This window comes from Elgaria multicarinata, chromosome 2 (genome assembly GCF_023053635.1).
Source record: "Elgaria multicarinata webbii isolate HBS135686 ecotype San Diego chromosome 2, rElgMul1.1.pri, whole genome shotgun sequence".
Classification (NCBI taxonomy): domain Eukaryota; kingdom Metazoa; phylum Chordata; class Lepidosauria; order Squamata; family Anguidae; genus Elgaria; species Elgaria multicarinata.
Genome location: NC_086172.1, coordinates 85080777 through 85097584, shown reverse-complemented (window position 1 = coordinate 85097584; position 16808 = coordinate 85080777). Strand labels below are relative to the sequence as shown.

The 16808-nt window shown below is 43.3% G+C and overlaps 1 protein-coding gene across 1 annotated transcript in view; it reads left to right on the top strand.

Annotated features, from left to right (window-relative positions):
- The first annotated feature begins 6644 nt into the window (after window positions 1–6644).
- Window positions 6645–16808, top strand: part of LRP5 (LDL receptor related protein 5) — a 157032-nt gene continuing 146868 nt past the window's right edge. The window contains exon 1 of the mRNA XM_063117061.1: window positions 6645–6780. Within this exon, the coding sequence (XP_062973131.1) occupies window positions 6693–6780 (88 nt within the window). The 5' untranslated portion in view covers window positions 6645–6692. The remainder of the gene's footprint in view (window positions 6781–16808) is intronic.

Here is a 16808-nt window from a genome sequence, read left to right as displayed (position 1 = left end):
CCGGCACCAGGTTAAGACTTTCCTTTTTGCCCAGGCATATGGCGGCACATCTTAATCACCCACATGTTTAGTTTTTAATCAGTTTTTAATGCTTTATGTGTGTATGTTCTGTGTTTTAGAGTTTTAAATGTTGTATACTTGTTTTTATCTCAATTTTAGAATTTCTGTAACCCGCCCAGAGAGCCCTGGTATATAAGTGTAATTAAATAAATAAATAAATAAATAACCTTAGCAGTTGCCGTTTACAAAACTTTGTTGGGTGATAACACAGGCATCATTGCAATGGATAGCCAATTAACATAAGAATCTGATTAACATGATACAAAAAAACTTTGTTGTTATTCAAACCATAGAGTTGAATCTCTTGCTGAATTGAATTTCAGGTAATAACTACTATCTTTCCTTGTTTGCATTTTAATTCTCTCTGACAACTCAGTTTACATCCTAATTTCCACCCAAATATCTGCTAATTTGAGGTTAATAGTTCATGCATCCGATGAAGTGGACAGTGTCCATGAAAGCTTATATCAAAATAAATTTCTTAAGTCTTTTAAGATGCCACGAGTCTTTCTGTTGTTTTTGCTGCAACAGACTAATACGGCTACCCCTCAGGAATTTGGGCTATGTATATTTGTGCCAAATATTATTTAGTACAGGCACTGATTAACATTCTGGGATACATTTCATGCCCTCATTTTCAGGGAGAAATGTGTGAATGTCACTGTTCAGACTTTTCTTGTAATCAGAGTGTCTTCAGTCATGTTTTATCTGTTTTCAGCATTCTAGTTAGTATAGGAGTAGCTTAAACATTTTGAGATGTGCTTTGGTGCCCTTTACATATTACCATAGTGCCATGGCAGCCTCTCTTCTGCGGGTTTGTCATTCCCATGATGCTGCTGTATTGCTAAAGGCCTGCTACTGCATGGGCGGGCTCTGTCATGAATGCCTTTCACACAGAATCAGGACCCCACCAAGACAAACTGTTTGCAAAACTTGTGAGTCTTTGCCCAAGGACAGCACTGCTACTAAAGCGTTACATTTATTTTAAAATAATCATTTCATATTAAGGATTTGGCAGGTAGTGTTAAAGGGCAAATTGGCTCGTGGCGGGAGAACTGCTATTCGTCACAGTTCAAAGTCTAGCAAGATTTCCTTTGATTTTTCATTTTGTGCAACCTAATTAATGCACTTCTATCCACACTAAAGCCCTACGATTCAGTCATAGCTGAATAACAAGAAGGATGGAAACATCCTTCTTGTTATTCAGCTCAAAAAGCAAATGACCATGGCTTAGAACAGCCTTCTCCATCCTGGTGTCCTCCAGATGTTTTGGAGTACAACTCCTAGGATTCTTGACCATTGGCTATGCTGGCTGGGGCTGATGGAAGCTGAAGTTCAAAACATCTGAAGGGCACCAGGTTGTGGAAAACCAACTTCAAACATTTGTTTTAGTATTACTTCATGCCTGCACAACTTGTGCAGTGAGCATTTGGCCCACTAAACCAGATGCAGCCCACCTCTGTTTTTCCTGCCTGCTCGAGACTTGCAGAACAGGGGCATTGTCAACCTGGCTGGCCACAATTCGTGGCTGGAAGGCTGTGTTCAGTTTGGTGAGTCACAAATTTTGCAAGTCTGGCTTTCTGCAAGCTACAACGTGCCTACACCCTATTTTTTATTATTTATTTATTGAAGAGAGTACTTTGTACTGCTGCCCTTCTTTGGGAATTGCTCTTGTAGATAATATTACTACTCCTAGCTTATTTTCCAACAAGCAGCTCTTACAGCATCCAATCAATGTTGCTGCTCTTGAACATTGTCCTTATCTATAGCTAAATAAACAAAATAAACTATGGCAAGGTTTTATATTAAAATGGGGCTGGGAGGTGGCTTGCTCTACGATCAGCAGGAATTACAAATTAGAGCAAGTTCTTTATATCAAGACCATGGTGATTCTAGTCTCATCTACTGGAGGCATCTTTCTTAATAAAAGCTGTGGAAGATAGGATTGAGGTTGTACTCTAAGCTGAAAATGGTTTAACTGACATGTTTTCTTCCAAGGAAATCCAAGAACATTTTCACACAACTCTAAAATCATGCCTATAAATAGCTAGACAATACTTATAATTTCAAATGTCTTTCTATTAGTTTCTATTAGGAGAGGGGCTGAAGTTGAGTGGTCAAGAACATGCTTTGCATGTAAAGTATGTAATTTTTATTAAAATTGCCCACAAAACCACAGGGGGTAAGCAAATTCTGTAAAGACTTTAAAGGTTCCCTTTGCATAAAATGTAACCCACCCACCCTGCATCTATCTTTCTGACATTTGGCTGGCTTCATCCCCTCAGAAGGGATAACTCTGCCTGCAAATTTGCTCTGATCCTGCCAAGAATCAACCTCTCTAAGTCATTGCAACCAAATAAAAACCTCCAGCCTCAAACAACCTCCCTCCCTTTCTGCCAAAGTTTCCTGACAGTCCAGCTGAGCTGCCCACTTGTGCCCTGTGGCTGGGGGTAGGGTGCCAGCTTATTAAAAACCTCCACTGCCGGTCACCTCTGCCTCCTCTCCTCCTGCACAACCGCTTGACTCTGATGCACTCTTAAATGCTTTGGGTGGCAAGCCAGCCTCTCAGGGCCAAGCTACAGGTGCATCTGGGTTGCCTTCAGCCTCACTCTGCTTTATGCCAACCAGCCAATGTCTTCAGCCTGAAACAATCTCTCCCCCCCCCCCCGCCAAAGTCTCCCAATGGTCCAGCCAGGCTGTGCACTTTTACCCTGTGGCCAGGGGTAGAGTGCCAGCTTATAGCTTGGTCACATCTGGTGACTCTGGACTCTGAGATGCTCTTAAAAGGCTCTGTGTGGCACGCCAGTCTCCCAGGGCAAAGCTACAGCCATCTCTGAGTTGTGACTCTGTCTGAAACTGATGCCAGCCAACACCTCCAGCCAGCCAATGCCTGCACTAACACTTGACTTTGAGACACTCTTGAAAGGCTCTGTATGGCATGCCAGACTCCCAGGGCTAAACTACAGCCACCTCTGAGTTGTGTCTCCAGTCTAACTGTCTCTAAGAGATATGCCAGCCAGCCAAAGCTGCAAATCTATCTATTTTTCTCTGACACACACTTTAAATGTTCATTGCCTGCCAGCAATGCAGACAGGGCCTAGCTCACAAGTGAACAAAGTGAAGTGGAAGGGAAGGGGTAGCAAAGCAAAGCAATGACATGCCAGATTCCAACATCTGCAGCAACCGGGCATCTGCAAAGATGAGAGCCTCTCTCTCGACTGGCATCTTACTGTTGGACATGATAGTTTTTCTCTAAAGATGACCCTTGATCACCCATGATGTGGAACTCCGAGAAAAAGGCCTCTGGCCCATTCTGTTTTGCTCTGTAGGCTGCGTTGACTGACCTTTCCTTTCCTGCATTTTGATCTGTGGACACCTTGCCTCTGCTGAGCTCCAGGTGCCCAACTGCCCACCAAATCTGCGTCAGGAAAGGTGCCCTGCTCGCCCAACACTTCTTAGCTAAAATCTGGAGATCCCCTTCGTGTCAAGGGCTGAAACTGCTCAAGGGGCAAAACCCCAAAGAGGAGGTTTGACAACCTGAGTTTGAAGGTTATAGCTCCAGTGGTTTTTTAAAATAATAATTTTAAAACCTCAAACTTTTTTAAAAAATGCTAAAAATCAACAGATGAACAGATCTGACTCAAACGTGGCAGGGCTAAAGCCCTACTTAAGAGCTATCATGGTGCAAAGTTTCATCTCTTTATTTTTAAAAATGACGGAGCTGTAAGCATTTTTTGTTAATTGGCATTGACTATAATGTAGAGCTGCCCTTTGGGTGGGGAGGATGGGGAGGATGGGGAAAATCAGGATTTTCTACAAAATTCATAATTTCCCCCTTCCCAGGCTTGTTACCAAAAATCCTAACAAATCCGGTTTTTTCCTGTCATCCTGGGTTTTTTTTTACTTAGATTTACGTCTTGCCTTTCCTCCTACAAGGAGCTTAAGGTGGCATACATGGTCTCCCACATGTTTAGTCTCACAGCAACCCTGTAAGGTGACTGACTGACTATGAGGTAATGGCAGTGAGTGCCAAGATGAGTGGGGATTTGAACCTGGCTCTTTCCCATCATTGGACACTTGATTGCCTGCTGTGATCAATTTGAACAGCACTTTGCAGATAACTTTGATTGTATCCTTGCTAAATTAAATGCCATAGTTGATACAGGTCTGGTGGATGTAACTTTGGCTCCTGCTTGTCCAATTACAATTGATATTTTTCAATTTGAACAGCCTAAGGATGTGGAGAGGATCCTTGGAGACGTGAGGCCTACCAGTTGTGCGCTGGATCCTTGTCAGCTTATAAAAGAAGCTGGGGGAGGCGGGGACTCACTTTCAACAGATTACGATACCATCGACTATCCTTCTGAGGCGTCTGTCTGAGGTAGGACTGGGAGGTACAGGCTCCGGTCCTTCTTGGAGGGGCGATCTAAGAAGCTGGTGCTGGAGGATTCCTGTTTGATGCCATGGCCATTGGCCTGTCATGTCCTTCAGGGCTCCATCTTATCCCCCATGCTATTTAACTTATAAATAAAACTGCTGGGAAAGATTGGAACAATGGAATGGATTTGTTAGAATGGTATTCAAGTTCATCCCCACTTAAGTAATAGGGTACTGGATAAAGAACCTTAATGAATAAAAGTAAGCATCAATATTTAGTAAAACAAGTTTCCACCAGGAATTTATCTCAGTTTGTGGAAGGCCAGATAAGCAACTGGAGTATCATGTGTGTTATTCATTGGTCTGGTCATGGGTTTGTTCTGCTTATTAAATAAAATGATGTATCAAAACAAAACAGCTTTTTGCATAACATTTAAGTTGGCATGAAAAGAATAAGAAATAAGAATATAGAAATGAATAAGAAATAATTAGTTGGGATGTGTATAATATATATAAAAAAACAATGTACAAAGTTCACGGATTCAGGTAACACATTTTATAACAGCAGCAATTGTTGCCAGGGGATTTCTGCTTCCCAAACTACTGTGCTTAGGAATCAGTGATCCTGCACTGCTTTCAACCTGGCAGGTTTCCATCCCAAAGGAAATAAGAGGACATCCTTCTGATTCTGCTTCACATTTAAATCGGAATACATGCACATAAGTGAGGCAGGATCTAATAGTAGGCAGGACCTTAGTAATTAGATAGGACCTAATAATGCTATCTGCAACATTAGAAATTCACATACTTGCTCATCTTCTAATGTAATATATGCCAGCATTTGCCAGCAATGCCCTACTGCCTTCTGTACAGGGAAAACAGGCCAGTCTCTGCACAAAAGACACAAATCTGATATCAGGAGTGACAATATTCAGAAACATTTTGACCTTTCAAGGCACTCTGTCAATGACTTTAAGGTAGCCACTTTTCAGCAAAGGAATTCCAAGGACAGGAAACAACAGGAAATTGCTGAAGTACAATTCATTAAGAGTTTCAAATCTATTTTTTTGTGATGAATAAGGACATTTTTATTTTTAATTCTCACTACACAAGTTAATTGGCCCATCATTGCAGTGATGTTTGGGTTATCATGCAACAACATTTCATGAATGCAAAACATTAATTGTCATTGTCTATATGTTTTACATTTCAATTCCATCTGACAACACAATTTACCTTCCCTTTACCCCTACCCCAACATGTCCGTATGTAGGTCCGCCAATTTGAGGTTAATGTTTAGGTGGTTTAAAATGCAAGGAATTTCTGAGATGAGCATTGCATATCCTGTTTTAGAGTAGCATCCCCCAACCTGGTATTTAGGACTACAGCTTTTATCATTCCCAACCAGAGGCAATGCAGACTGCAGCTGATGGCAGTTGTAGTCAAAAATTTTTGGAGGGCATCATGTTAGGGATGGCAGCTTTAGTACCACCTCTCCTTCTCCTGGAAGGGAAGATGTTCAACAGGTGTAGCCTTTCCAGGAACAGAGGGATATGCGGTGGTGAGGAAAGATTCACTTGTTGAATGTCTGCCTATTAAGCAGCAATCCTCGGCAAAAGGTAGGAGCAGTCTCAACAGCTCAGGTCTCATGAATTGCAAAGCAGCGCCTAGATGCCAGACCTCGAGTACCCGCGATCCGGTGACGTCAGGGAGTGAAACATCTTTGGGCTGCAATCTTATTGGATTGGGTTCCCTTGGGCTGCGTTTACATGGCACTAAGCCCTGTCGAATTGCGGGGGGAAATGTTTGATTTCCGAGAAAACCTGCCTAGGACAGAGGGATACGGACCGTGGGCACCTTTGTGTGTGTGTCTGGTGAGGGACTTGCACGGGGGTGATTCCAGGGGAGCCAAACCTGACGGGAGAGCTGAGCACCTGGCGCTCTTTGGCCAAGCCGGCGCGCCGGAGGCGGTGGCGGCGGCGGCGGCAGCTAGCGCTGGGGGCGCGCGGCTGTCCCACACAAGGAAAGAGGCGGGGCGGTCCCTTGGCTTCCGCTCGGCTCATCCTTGGGTTTGAGGGAAGCGGGAGGCTCCCAGCCCCTCTCCTTCGCAGAGCGACAGCATCGCACGGAGGAGGAGGAGGAGATTCCGGAGAGCGCCCGCCTCCCTCCCTCCCTCCCGCCCTGCCGAGCGCGGCGCACACGGAGCATGGAGCCCGCCTGAGCCACTCCGCGGGCAGCTGCTGCTGCGGCACAACATGGAGGCGGCGGTGCCGCCGCGGCTGCTGCTGCTCCTGTTCCTGCTCTGCGCCTTGGTGCTTCGGTGCAACTTAGGCTCCGTCGGGGGTGAGTTGAGCGGCGCTCCCGGAGGTGGCGGCGGCGGCGGCGGGACGAGCAGAGCCTTTTGTTGTGGAGACGGAAACTTCTTCGCAACTCGAAAAAGTGGGAATGGGGGATGGCACTGGGACGGGGGAGGCGTGTGTGCGGAGGTGGGGAGGGAGAGCGGGGTCGCTGGGAAGGGGAGCGGGGCCCGGCGCCGCAGAGCCAGGGCGCTTGTAGCCGTGGGGAATAGGGCGAAGGGGACACGGCAGGGGGACTGTGGGTGAGAGACGGAAAGACCGAGCCTTGGCCAGATGGGGCAGGGAAAAGGAAGGAAGCGCCTTCGTGGTGTCTCCCAGAAACCACAAGTTATCGTCTAAACAGGGAGGGCGCTTCTGTCTCTCTCTCCCTCTCCCCCCCCCACTTTCCGCAATACATGTAATATTTCGGGGACTTTTCCCTTTCTCTGCTGCCCGGGGCAAGTTCCCCGCCGCCTTTGGCTTGCCGGGGGCCGCTGCTGCCGGGCTTCGTACTCTGCTGTGTGCCTCGAGAGCCCAGACAAAAGTTTTCCTTTCCCAGCGCTTTGCGGCCCTCAGACGCAGTGATTTCCCTGGAGTTTGGAGGAGAGGGTGTCGGGTGTCGAGCACAGGCTGAATCAAACTTTTGGCATCGGCTTTGGAGTGGGGGTTGCGGGGGACCGAAAGAGCAGATCTTCTTTCCTTTTATTTTAAAGATGTAAAAGGGGGGGGGTGTATGGGAGAGAAGCGGGAGGCGGCGGGGAGAGACTTGCCTGACTTGTGAAACGTAACACTTGGCAAAACAGACTTCTGAGAAGAGTTTGTCTGTCTGGGGGTTTACCCAGACTTTTAACTACAGTGAACATTTGTTCCCTTCCTTGACTTCAGGGAGCGTTCAGACAATCACGTACAATTCCATATCGAATAACACACATTTTAATGTTTCAGAAGGCGTCTCTCCCCGCCATCCTCCCGCGCCTCCTTCTACTAATGTGTGTGTAAAGTTTATGCATTGGGAAGTTTATGCATTGTTGCCTGGTGTGCGTATGGAGATTGAGGAAGGGGCTGGAGTTGTATTTTCTCTATGGCTTCTTCCGAGTCATCAGGCAAGAGGCGTTCCTTGTACATTTTATAATTTTCACTCCATGTAATGCACTGAGCACATGTTTTGGTTTGTGCTGAGGACATTTTAAAAATCCTTACGGAAACCCCTACTTACTGTCAGAGTAGTATCAGGGTGATAATTATAATTATTTGGTAGTGATCCAGGAACTGTTGCCACCAAAAAGGGAACCTGACTTGTGGTTTTCTGCTACTCTCTTGTGGTGTTGTCTATAGAAAAGTTTCAGATTCAGATTGTACACAGGAGTGTCACAATAGCAAGGTCTATTTCTCTTTAGTAGTCAGCAGCAAACTGAAGTTTTGATGCGCTAATGAATGTTAATTGTTGTAATTTCCCAAGTAGTTGAAGAAATATAGTAGTGTGGCTAACAGTCAGTGGAGTATCCCCTCAGGGTAGTTCTTATTAGGCCACCCACTTCTCTTAAAATCATCTGCAGTTACCAAAACTGTCATTTAATATGGGAGCTGCAACCCATTTTCTCCACAGCTATTGTGTTCCCTTTGCAGACAGGGTTAACTGTAGCTGTGTATTAAAATCTTTGTACCATCCTAATAATAAATGTGAAAAGCCTTTTGCGCCCCTGACAATTAAATCTTTGAGTCAATATTCCTGTAGAGGCTAGACTTCATTGATCCACTAGTTTGTTACAGTGTCAAGGTAACTCAATAATATTTTTTCTATTTTTTTTTTTAATTTTCCCAGTGGCTTCACTCTCAGTCAGGTCTCTGAAGCATAATGAAATCTTGAGAGGGGAAGACATGGGCCGAAACAGCCCCAAACAGGGGTTATTTTCTGATATCTGGTTGCTGTCTTATATTTTAAATATATCTACCTCTGATAATCAAACCATCTGTATTTACTATGGCCAGCTACTAAGAACAAAAAGGGGAACTGGTGTGTACCTTTTAAACTGGGTGAAGTTTGTTTGCAACAACATCCAGTATAAAACGTGTCTCCAATTTACATTGATAGTGATTCAGTTGATGTGTATTCTGACTATTCAAATAAAGAATTTCCATTAAAAAAAAAAAAAAACCTCCAGAGTGTGCAAAATTTAAAATAACTGCAGTCAATAGTTGGAACTTATCATGGCTTAGCGGTATAGGAAATTGAAGTCACAACTGTTCATTTAAGTTAAAGCAACATTGATGTAAAATTCTCTCAAAGGTGTTTGGCATGACAGCTCTGTATTCTTTAACTCTTTTTGTCTTTTATTTTTCAAAATTAACATTTGGTTGACTATATCAAATTTCTAGTTACAGTTTCCTTTTTCTGGGCAGTTGTTGGTTTAACTTGCTTGTTTGTACTTCCTTATCAAAGAACGTGTCCAGGCCATAGTCTATCATGGATCTACTGTGCATTTGGATCTACTGTGCAAAACCACAGTGCATAAGGATCTTGGGGGGGAGAAAGATAGGCACATCTTTCCGGGGGTACCCCATTACTCATTGTGGGGTGCCATCCCACAGTGGCCTCGATTAGTTATGTGGACCAGCAGGAGAGCAATGTGAATGAAAAGTGCTGATATTGTGTTCTAGACGCAGAAACTAATGTCATGTGGAGTTAGACAAAAGTGCATTGCCCCCTAAAAGCTCAAAATACTCTGTTGTTAGTTCTCATTTCCTGCTTTACCAGTGGTATATATCATGCAATGCCAGAAATGTTTGCCAAGTGGTCATCTCTCTCTGTAGCCACCCACTAAATTGGACAACTGTTTTTCATAGGTAGTATGTGCATCAACTAGTATGATGCATTGTTTGTTTCCCTAATATTCAGACATTGTAGTTGGAGACAGCAGTGTTCACTTAAGGGGAAATGCATGGGAAATTCACACACTATCCTTATTCCCTGAAGTCAAATGTATTCTATTCAGTAAAGTTCCATGTATAGTTTTGGGAGATCATCTAGTCCAACCTTTTCTCAATGCAGAATGCAGCTACGGCATCCATGACAGATGGGTGTCCATCCTCTCCAGCGAAGGAGAACCCATCACCTATTGAGGCAGTTTGTTCCACTGCTTTGCATTGTTAGGATGTTTCTCTTAACATTTTGCTGAAATCTGCTTCCCTGTAATTTCCACCCATTGGTTCTAGACCTGCCCTCTGGAGCAATAAAGAACAAGTCTGTTCCATCTTCTGCATGACTTTCAGATATTTGAAGGCTGCTTTCATGTTTCCCCATAAAGATACCCAGCTCTAAGAAATTATAAATTCTCCCAATGGAGGGAAGTAAATAGTGGGGTACCACAGGGATCTGTAAAGACCAATGCTTTTTCATCTGTTCATAAATGATTTGGAATTAGGAGTGAGCAGTGAAGTGGCCAAGTTTGCTTATGACACCAAATTATTTATTTACTTATTCAAAACATTTACATCCTGCCCTATATCATTAAGATCTCAGAGCAGCATACAGAGGGCTGTTAAAACAAAAAGGGATTGTGAGCATATCCAAAAAAATCTCTCCAAACTAGGAGAATGGACATCCAAATGGCAAATGTGGTTCAATGTAAGCAAGTGTAAAGTGACGCACTTTGGGGCAAAGTATAACCAGATGGAATCTGAGCTAGCAATGACCAACCCAGAAAGAGATCTTGGGATTGCCAATATTGTATTGCCTATATACAAATGTATAATGCGACCATATTTGAAATACTGTGTTTAGTTCAGGTCATCATACTTTTAAAAATGTACTGTAGAGCTGAAAAATGTGCAGAAAAGGGCAACTAAAATGATCAAGGGGCTGGAGTATCTTCCCTATGAGGGAAGGTTACAACAGCTGGGATTGTTCAGTTGTGAGGGGGGGAAGGAGAGTAAGGGGAGACATGACAGATGTGTACAAAATTATGCATGGTGTTGAGTATGTGGATAGGGGGACATTTTTCTCCCTCAACATACTAGAACTTGAGTTCATCTCATGAAGCTGATTGGTGGGAAATTCAGGACAGATAAAAGAAGTACTTCTTCACACAGCGCATAGTTAAACTATGGAATTCACTACCACAAGATGTGGTGATGGCCACCAATTCAGATGGCTTTAAAAGGCAGTGAAAGAAGGCTGGAGGAGAAGGCTATCAATGGCTACTAGTCCTGACAGCTATGTGCTACCTCTAGCAGCAGAGGCAGTAAGCCTATGTATATTAGTTGTTGTGGAACATGAGTGGGAGGGTGCTGTTGCACTTGTGTCCTGCTTGTGGGTTCCTGGTGAACAGCTGGTTGGCCACTGTGTGAAAACAAGGTTGAACTAGATGGATCCTTGGTCTGATCCAGCATGGCTCTTCATTCTTATGACTAGGTTTCTAGAGCACTCACAATGCTGGTCTTCTTCTCTGGATGTGATCTAGTTTGTCAATGTGCTTCTTAAAATGTGGTGCCCAGAAATGAACACAATATTCCAAATACGGCTTAACTAATACAGAATAGAGCTGAACTATTACTTCATGTGACCTGGATACAGTCTAAGATTGTATTAGTACACACACACCTCTAGGCTCATATTCAGCTTGTGAAAAGAAGCTGGGTGTCTTAATGGATCACATGTACTGCTGCCAAGCCAGCTCTCTCCAATCCTATATTTGTCCCTTTGACATTGGGTTGTGTCCAATGTTGTAATTCCACTGATGGAAGCAATTCGGTGAACAGAAATGGGAGGGGGGGTGATTCCCTCTCCCCTCTGCTTGGTGAATGCTGGAAAAAGTCTTGTCACGCTAGCGAACTTTCTCTAGCATGACACTAGATTTACATTTATCTATCTTGACTTTCATCTTGTTAGTTTTGGCCCAGTTTTCCAGCCTATCAGGATTCTTCTGAATGTTGGTTCTGTTTTCTATGGTGTCATTTGCAGATTTGATAAGCATCCCTGCTGCACCCTCATCCATGTCATTTATACAGGTCGCCCTGTATGATGACCTATGTCAGGAGAAAGACGGGGAGTGTGACTCTGTTGATTCTCCTTGATCTCTCAGCAGCTTTTGATACCATCGACCATGGTATCCTTCTGGAACGTCTGGCTGAGTTGGGAGTGGGAGACACTGCACTGCAGTGGTTCCACTCCTACTTGGCTGGTCGACTCCAGAAGGTGGTGCTTGGGGAACATTGCTCAGCCCCATGGACTCTCCAGTATGGGGTTCCGCAGGGGTCAGTCTTGTCCCCCATGCTGTTTAACATGTACATGAAACTGTTGGGTGTGGTCATCTGGAGTTTTGGAGTGCGTTGACATCAGTATGCTGATGACATGCAGTTCTACGTACTTCTCCTTTTCATCTTCATCAGGTGAGGCTGTGGATGTGCTGAACTGGTCGCCTGGCTGCGACAGTGGACTGGATGAGGGCTAATAAACTGAAACTCAATCCAGACAAGACTGAGATGCTGCTGGTGGGTGGTTCTTCTGGCCAGATGGTGGGTGTTCAACCTGTTATGGATGGGATTGCACTCCCCCTGAAGGAGCAGATTTGTAGCTTGGGGGTTCTCCTAGAACCATCTCTGTCACTTGAGGCTCAGGTGGCCTCGGTGGCACAGAGGCCACTCCGTTTGGTGGCCCAGCTATGCCCCTATCTGGACAGGGATAACCTAGCTTTAGTCTTCCATGCTCTAGTAACCTCCAAATTAGATTACTGCAATGCCCTCTACGTGGGGCAGCCTTTGAAGACGTTTCAGAAGCTGCAGCTTGTGCAAAATGCAGCGGCCAGATTGATAACTGGAACCAGAAGGTTCGAACATATAACACCAATTCTGGCCCGTTTGCATTGGCTGCCTATACATTTCTGAGCCCAATTCAAGGTGGTCGTTTTAACCTATAAAGCTTTAGACAGCTTGGGACCACAATACCTGACGGAACACCTCTCCCGACATGAACTTACCCATACACTGTGCACAACATCTAAGGTCCTCCTCCGAGTGCCTACTCTAAGGGAAGCTCGGAGGATGGCAACAAGGGAGAGAGCCTCTTCAGTGGTGGCCCCCCAATTATGGAATGATCTCCCCGATGAGGCTTGCCTGGTGCCAACATTGTTATCTTTTTGGTGCCAGGTCAAAACCTTTCTCTTCTCCCAGGCATTTAATAGCATTTAACAACATATACTAAGTTTGTATGTTTTTAATGGACCCCAGAACAGTTGTTTAAAATGGATACTGTTTTATAATGTTGTTTTTATATTTTTGATGGTTTAAAATTTTATGTACTTTTTAATGTTCACTGTTTTTAACTTTTGTAAACCACCCAGAGAGCTTCAGCTATGGGGCAGTATATAAATTTAATAAATATAAATAAATAAATACAAATGTTCAATAACAAAGGGCCAAGGACAGAGCTTCTGTAATACTCCATTCAAGACCTCCATCCAGAGAATGCTGAGCCATTAATGAGCACTCGTTGAGTACAGTTGCCCAACCACCTGTGACTTCACATAACATTAATAACATCCAACCCACATTTTATCATCTTGTCAGCAAGGATATCATTGGAAGCTTTGTCAGATGCTTTGCTGAAATCAAGATATACTATGTCCAAAGCATTCCCATGATCTACCAAGCTAATAATTCTATTGGAAAAAGAAAAAGGAAATAAAGTTGATCTGACATGTCTTATTTCTGACAAACCTATGTTGGCTCCTAATAATGCATTATTTTCTGGATGCTCAAGAGGCTGACCACTTAATACTCTTCTAGAATTTGGCCCAGTACTGACATCAGGCTGATTGGTCAATACTTTCTTGATTCCACCTCCCCCTCCCCACTCTTGAAGATGGGGAGAACATTTGCATGTCTCCATTCTCTCAGCACCTCACCTGTTCTCCATGAATTCTCAAAGGTTACAGACAAAAGTAACCTGACATAATATCTGCAAGCTCCTTCAGCACTTGGGGATGTAATTCCTCTTGTCCTGGAGACATAAACTCATTTAAATTCCCTGGGTGTTCTCTAACCATCTCCTTACTTACCCTGGGATGTAAGGTCCCCCTTATATCATTTATTCTAGGCTGAACTAAAATTCCCTTGTGGGAGAAGACTGAGGCAAAGTAGGAGTTGAATAGTTCTGCCTTCTCTCAGTCACCTGTTAACAATTTATCTTCTTCCCTTAGCAGCAGACCTGTGCCTTTCCTTGATCTTCATTTTGTTTTTTACATAGCCAAAGAAAACCTTTTCTTTGTTTTTGTTTTTAGCATTCCTGCCAAACCTCAGCCCATTCTGGGTCTTAGCCTGCCTGGCACCATCCTTCCAGGTTTAGGCTACTCTGTTATATTCCTCTTTGGTCATATGTCCCTTCTTCCATCTCCTATACATTTCCCTTTTGATTCTCGGGCAATCAGAGAACTCCTTTTACAGCCATACTGGTTTCTTTAGACATTTCCTATTTCTCCTTCTCATAGGAACCCCCCCACCAAATTGTCAGCTTAAATCTATTTCCTATTTTACTTTGAAAGTTTCTTAGAAGTACATACTCTTGGTTGGTAGATACCTGTAAGTCAGCTTATTTTAAATAGGCTTCTGGATGCCTGTGAGGACATTGAGCATGACCATTGACTTGAAAACTATATGTTCAGAGCTTTGCAAAATGCAAGAACTAGTAGTTACTGGATGAAGGATGAGGGAATTGGGAGACAATAACAAGGAAGTGCATGAGTCTGCAGAATGTTCCTTCTTTCCAAGCCATGTTTTGAAGATAGGTTTTTGGAATGTCAAGCAAATGTACCTAATGAAGGGTCATGGATGAGTTTGAAGCTTGTGTAGGTTTTAATATGTGCATGTTTAATTCAGACTTCTTGCTAAACTAGAATAACTGCCTAAACTATTTTTTAAAACAGCAGTTTAAATGTAATTGCCCCTGTTTTTCATACTTTAAAAATATGAACTCTTTGAATCCATCTGTGTTCAGTTGCATAGCTCTGCTTTCTACTACCTTACTCATCATCTCAATGGGGTTACTGCTAAACCTTGTATCAGATATAGTGGTTTCCTCAAACACTTTCTCACTCATCAAGCTAAAGTTGACTAACTTATTATTTTAAATGCACCAACATTAGTATTGATTTTATGGGGAACACATTTGTTTTAGTTTAGGGTAGGGTTTTATGTGGCGCAAAAGCAGTCTTGTGTCACTCATGTGCCCTGTAAGTCCTTAAAATTTTGGTGATTTCGGCTTGAGTGTGCATGTGTAGTATACTTTTAGCTATATGGCTTGTAAAGGGAACATCTTCTCAACAAGAAACCAAATAGAAAATGTCTTCAGTTGTTTCAGTTTGATTCAGGAATATCAGTGCAAGACACCCTCAATGGTTCCTGCCCCTTAGTAAGTCTACCTTTTAACTGCCATTGGCCCACTTCACATGTAACAACAACCTATGGGTTGCTTAAACCATGGATTGTTGGGACTGTGAGCGAGGTAATGGTCATTCTGTCTCCTGCGTGCCCAGTTCAGATGTTGCATCGAACAACCCAGGAACAGGCTTGTCAATTGAAGCTCACTGAAGTGATGAGCACAAGGGAAGCTGTGTGCTCATGGGCCTGGCAATCCATGGGTTAAACAACCCATGAATTGGTGTTATGTGCAAACCTGGTCAGCATCGCCAGCTACTCTTGCTACTGCTTGCTTGCTTGACAGGCAGAGAGCTGGTGGCATCTTCTACTCCTTCTCACCACCACTGTTATCAGAGCCAAAGTGAAAGGCAGGTGAACCAGGAGGTTGCAATAGTGAAGATGAGGAGCAAGTCCAGGGGCTCTTCTCAGTCAGCCCTTGATGAGTGTGGGCCCTTGGCAGGTGCCCAACCATGTCTATTCTTCATGCCAGCCCTGAGAAATTCCCTACAGCTAAGAGGTTTGTCCCTGAAAAAGGAACTGGCATTTCCATAGCACATTGGGCTCTAATAAATTCAGGCATTTTTGAGCATCTATTTCTTCCTTTACTCTCTCATTTCTAGAGCCTATTTCAGACCTATTTCAGATGTTGGCACAAGGCTGCGTAAATTTGCAGTTTGCTGTTGCTAAATAAGTGCATGTTAAAAATGACACACAACGCAAACAAGCAAATTTAACTGCCGTCTGCCAGTTAATGATATGAACTGCTGAAGAACATAGCTACCTGTTTGATTTGCTGCTTTTAAATAATGTGTGGATTAGAATAATGTGTGAATTTACCTGACTGAACTTTATGCTTAAAAACTGCTTGACCTGAGTGTCTACATAGGGCATAAGTCAAGGACACACAATGTCAGTTTTTCAGAACTGTGGGAATGTATTGTGTCAAAGCCTCTGTGATTTTCGTATGTGCTATTTGCTGGCTTGACCAATTTCTGCAGCTGTTCTTACCTCAATGGAAACTTATATATCAAACTTGCATTTATTTATTTACAGTATTTATTTATTTATTTATTTTATTACATTTATATACCGCTCCACAGCCGAAGCTCTCTGGGCAGTTTACAACATTAAACATTAAAAGTATACATTTTTTTAAAAAAAAACCCATAAAAACAGTATTTATAGGTCATTCAGTAAGAGTTCTCTGAGTGGTTCACATTGAGAAACAAATTCAGTAATGATAATATAAATGGCAGTTTGATACAGCATAAAAACATAAGCCAGAGAGAGTAAAAACATCTTAAAACGAAGACATAAAAAGGCCTAAGAAAGTAGCTCTTTGTAGATCTTGGCCTGGTGCTGAAATGACACTAAAATAAGTGCCAGGTGGGCCTCTCTGGAGCAGGCATTCCACCACCAGTTGTCTCATTTAATGGGCTCTTTCTCTTGTAGACACCAGCCATACCTCACTTGGCTGGGGTAATTCAAAGATTGTTCTCAAATGAAAATCTCATAGTTCAGGTAGCTACATGTGGGAAGAGGGGATCCTTCAAATACTGAGGTCCCAAGGAATCAAGAACCTTAAAGGTCAAACAAGCACATTGAATTGAGCCCAGAAATAGA